This window comes from Mandrillus leucophaeus, unplaced genomic scaffold, assembly GCF_000951045.1.
Source record: "Mandrillus leucophaeus isolate KB7577 unplaced genomic scaffold, Mleu.le_1.0 Scaffold18, whole genome shotgun sequence".
Classification (NCBI taxonomy): Eukaryota; Metazoa; Chordata; class Mammalia; order Primates; family Cercopithecidae; genus Mandrillus; species Mandrillus leucophaeus.
This window is the reverse complement of record NW_012101809.1, coordinates 1,018,823-1,023,646: the sequence shown is the minus strand read 5'-3', so window position 1 is coordinate 1,023,646 and position 4,824 is coordinate 1,018,823. Positions and strand designations below refer to the sequence as shown.

The window sequence follows — 4,824 nt, the reverse complement described above, 5'->3', positions numbered from 1 at the left end:
GAACTCCTGACCTCAGGTGGTCCACCCTCCTCAGCCTCCCAAAGTGCTGAGATTATAGGCATGAGCCACCGCACCCGGCCTAATTTTTGTTATTTTTTGTAGGGACGGGGTTCTTTGTGTAGCCCAGGCTGGAGTCCAGTGGTAGTCATGGCTCACTGCAGCCCTGAACTCCTGGGCTGAAGAGATCCTCGCACCTCGGTCTCCCAAAGCACTGGGATTACAGGCATGAGCCACTGTGCTCCCACGGCCTAGACTGTGCGTGGCCTAAATCGGTTAATTTCTTTAAGACCAGTTTTTACAGAGAAAGGCAGCGGGCTTGCATTCTTCTGTGCCACTGGTAAGGACTGCCACCAGAGGGCGCTCTATCATACCTTCTGGTGCTCTGTGGGCCCTGATCTTGCTTTCCACTCAAGGCCGTAAAGAGCCGGTAGCTACTCTTCAAGATTCAACTCTCCAGGGCTTTCTTTTACGGATAGGAAGAGAAGCAAAGAACTTCTTTGATTTTACAGCCTGGATCTTTTCAGTTTTAGTTGTACTAAGATCTCAGAGCTAACGGAGCTCAGAGATCGTGGACACTAATCCTCAGATTTCTCAAATGAGGACAAAGTAATGAGGCAGTCCTATTTAACGGCCATCTACAGATCTCATTTCTCAAAAGTCAGCCTTTCCTAGGGCCGCCTCGCTCCTTCTGTACACAACCCGCTCCTTCTGTACACAACCCTAGAGCTTGCTAGACCCTCCCACCGCCTTTCCCTATTAACATGATGCAGTCAAGTCAAGCTTGTCTTTTACTATTTACTGAATAAGTACTATGATGACATGATATGAGAGCTTTCCAACATTATCTCATTTAACCTTTACAACAACCCTGTGAGGTAGATGCAAGTATCCCCATTTATGGCTTACAGAAGATAAAAGAAACTTGGGTAGTATCACGTAACAAGTGGTAGGAGTCAGGATTCGAACCTATATCAGGCTCTCTGGCTCCCTTCTTAGCCAATGTGTTTCTGGAACTCATACTAAGTGTACAACCTGTGTTTGTAGTTCCTTATTGTAACACAAGGATCCGGGGAAATCACTATGCTTTAAGTGCTTTGAGAATTCCTCTGGAATTTCCAGATAGTTTCTTCCTCCATCCACTCCCCTAGTCCCATCTCCTAAATAATGTAAATTACTTCCCATTACTGTTGCAGGAAACAGAGTAAATCTTTCATTGTAGCCTATTAGCTGATCTGGGGTCCTCTTTCCCTTTTTTCTTATTATATCCTAAAATTGAATGACTGGTAAGCAGCTACATATATAAGTTTTGCATTACCAGCAAGTCTGTTCAACGCCAGATTCAAACAACTGCACGTCCTCTTGAGTAACACACTCAATTTCAAAGAGTTTTGCCCCCTTTTTCACGTATTCTTTAAATAAATTAACATAATCCATCATTATGTCAAATATACTTACAGAAGAAAAGATGTCTGTCATTTGGATACAATTTCCAGACACAATAACAACTAAAAATCCATTTATTGATCACAAAGGAGTCTATCTCCCTTCCCAGTCTAAAGCAGATATCCATCTGTCTAGGAAAGAAAAAAGGAAAAAAAGAGTGCCCAGGTGTGGTGGCTCATACCTGTAATCCCAGCACTTTGAGAGGCTGAGGCAGGCGGATCACTTGAGGTCAGGAATTCGAGACCAGCCTGGCCAGCATGGCAAAGCCCTGTCTCTACTCAAAATACAAAAATTAGCCACGTGTGGTAGAGCACGCCTGTAATCCCAGCTACTTGGGAGGCTGAGGCAGGAGAACTGCTTGAACCCAGGGGGTGGAGTTTGCAGTGAGCCAAGACTGCCACTGCACTCCAGCCTAGGTGACAGAGCAAGACAATGTCTCAAAAAAAAAAAAAAAAAAAAGATTGTTTACTACAGGGTTTCCAGCTTTAAAATGTGTCAGTCGGGTGTGGTGACTCACACCTGTAATCTCAGCACTTTGGAAGGCCAAGGCTGGCAGATCACTTGAGCCTAGGAGTTTGAGACCAGCCTGGGCAATATGGTGAAATCCTGTCTCTACAAAACAATACAAAAGTTAGCCAGGCACGGTGTCATGCACATGTAGTGCCAGCTACTTGGGAGGCTGAGGTGGGAGGATCACTTGAACCCAGGAGATGGAGGCTGCAGTGAGCTGTGATTGCGCCATTGCACTCCAGCCTGGATGACAGAGTAAGACCTTATCTCAAAATAAAAATAAAATTAAATAAAATATCCTCCAGGGCCCAGTGTTCCCTTTGCTTTTCCCCAAGGCCTTCCACATGTCACCACTCCTTTCCTTTTCTTCTGTCCTTGCCTCATTTTCTTGTCTCTCTTCTCTCTCGTTTTTTCTGTCCTAGATTCCTATGTTACTAAATAGGAACTGATAAATAATACAGTACCGTTGGCTCTGATTCCCTCCTCCCCTCCTGGAGGAACTAGCAGAAAAATTGGCTATGGATTTTTGCGGAAGGGGCAGGAAATAACCCCACAGAGAGGCCTCTCAGTCAGGGGCATGTTTTTTAACTCCCAGCTGGCTTCAGGGGCTCAAGCTGTTCCAAGGGCGGGAAAGCCCAGGCCTGCCCCAGGGGAGTGTGGTTAGGACACTGTGCCACTCCCTCTCCTTCCTCTTCAGCCTGGGATAGTTCTACGGCTCTTCCACACCCAAAATGTCCCACATTTGTCAGTGAAAAGTATCTTTCCATCTGCGTGCCGTGGCCAGAAAAGAAGTTGCAATGTAGTGCTTAAAAGGATGCATTAACACACATGGAAATTTCCAGTTTAAGAATCCAAAGCAGGGTGTGGTGGCATGTGCTTGTGGTCCCAGCTACTCAGGAGGCTGAGAGGCTGAGGCAGGAGGATCTTGAGCCCAGGAGTTTGAGTCCAGCCTGGACATCATAACAAGACCCCATCTCTAAAATTAAAAAAAAAAAAAAAAAGTAAAATAAATAAAAGAGTCTATACCAACACTGTTTATCATCTCTACTATCTATAAAGTCAAACACGTATGGCAGAAGGTTTAGTTCTGAAGCACGGTGACACTTACTGGCATGCCTGAGCATGGCACCTGTGAGTCACCCAGGCAGCATAAAGAAGATTATTACAGCACTGTCAGTCATGGCTCTTGTCCTAAGTGGCAGTATTGGTGAAATCATGATTTAATGTGTAGATATATTTTTCTTTCTTTACTTTTTTTTTTTTTTTTTGAGATGGAGTCTCACTCCATCAAGCTGGAGTGCAGTGGCATGATCTCGGCTCTCTGCAACCTCTACCTCCCGAGTTCAAGCAATTCTCCTGCCTCAGCCTCTCAAGTAGCCGGAACTATAGGTGTGCGCCACCAGCCCAGCTAATTTTTGTGTTTTCAGTAGAGGTGGGGTTTCACCATGTTGGCCAGGCTGGTCTCTAACTCCTGATCTCAAGTGATCTGCCCACCTCAGTCTCCCAAAGTGCAGGGATTACAGCCACCATGCCCAACCTAATTTTTTTTCCTTTTTTTTTTTTTTTTGAGATGGAGTCTCACTATCACCCAGGCTGGAGTGCAGTGGCAAGATCTCAGCTCACTCCACCTCCCGGGTTCAAGCAATTCTACCACCTCAGCCTCCTGAGTAGCTGGGATTATAGGTGTGCACCACCATGCTTGGCTAATTTCTTTGTATTTTTAGTAGAGACAGGGTTTCACCATATTGGCCAGGGTGGTCTTGAACTTCTGACCTCAGGCAATCCACACCGCCTCAGCCTCCCAAATTGCTGTAATTACAGGCATGAGCCACCACACGCAGCCCATTTTTTTCTAATACATATAAAATCAATGTATATTAAGTTCATCCAATCATACTCTATCTATCACCAGTGATTGCATACCAATTTGGGGGGAACATTAGGCAAGTCTATATGACACCACCAGTGCTTCTCTGGGTCACTGCTATAATAATTCTCCCTAGTACCCAGCCCTCAGAAACCAGAACTATGGCAAAAGATGGTCCAAATGGATCTCCTAGCTTCTGCTCTTTTCCTTCCAGGTTCACTTCCACCTCAAAAGAAGCATCCCTCAAGTAAGCCCTGTGAGGAGAGCTCCCAGCAGAAGGCACGGAGTCAAAGCCAAAGTGCAGCCCCAGGCAGCCAGAAAGAAAGGAATGGAAATGAGGCAGCTCCAGAGAGGCCCTGCCTGAAACCCACAGTGCCAGGCAACCCTTCAGAAACGCTTTGCTCCTGCTCTCAGATCAGATAAAGCGTTCTTTCTATTTTATTAACTGGGACATATTTAAATACAAACATATTCAGAACAGTTCAGAATGGTCTCTGTCTGTTCCAGGGGTAAACCATCTCTAGGTCATCATGAAAGGAATGAGGATCTATTGAAAGGTGATGTGGTGGCCGGGTGTGGTGGCTCACATCTGTAATCCTAGCACTTTGGGAGGCCGAGGCGGGTAGATCAACTGAGGTCAAGAGTTCAGGACCAGCTTGGCCAGCATGGTGAAACCTCGTCTCTACTAAAAATACAAAAAATTAGCTGGATGTGGTGGCACGTGCTGGTAATCCCAGCTACTCAGGAAGCTGAGGCAGGAGAATCACTTGAACCTGGGGGGCGGAGGTTGCAGTGAGCTCAGATCACGCCACTTCACTCCAGCCTGGGCAAAAGAGTGAAACTCTGTCTCAAAAAAAAGAAAGAAAGAAAAGAAAGCTGAGGTGGTAGTACATAAATCTAGCGGTGTTTGGTAAGGTTTTTCCATACTGAGAGTCTGGTTTAGGCTCCATGCCAGTCTACACTGCATCCAGAGACTGGTTCTGGCTGGTTGGCAGCTGGATCTC

The 4,824-nt window shown here is 45.9% G+C and overlaps 1 protein-coding gene across 1 annotated transcript in view; it reads left to right on the top strand.

The window, feature by feature from the left end:
- CPN1 (carboxypeptidase N, polypeptide 1) overlaps nt 1-4,300 on the top strand; it is a 51,627-nt gene extending 47,327 nt beyond the window's left edge. The window contains exon 9 of the mRNA XM_011977384.1: nt 4,035-4,300. Coding sequence (XP_011832774.1) covers nt 4,035-4,184 — 150 coding nt within the window. The 3' untranslated portion in view covers nt 4,185-4,300. The remainder of the gene's footprint in view (nt 1-4,034) is intronic.
- Nucleotides 4,301-4,824: the final 524 nt, after the last annotated feature.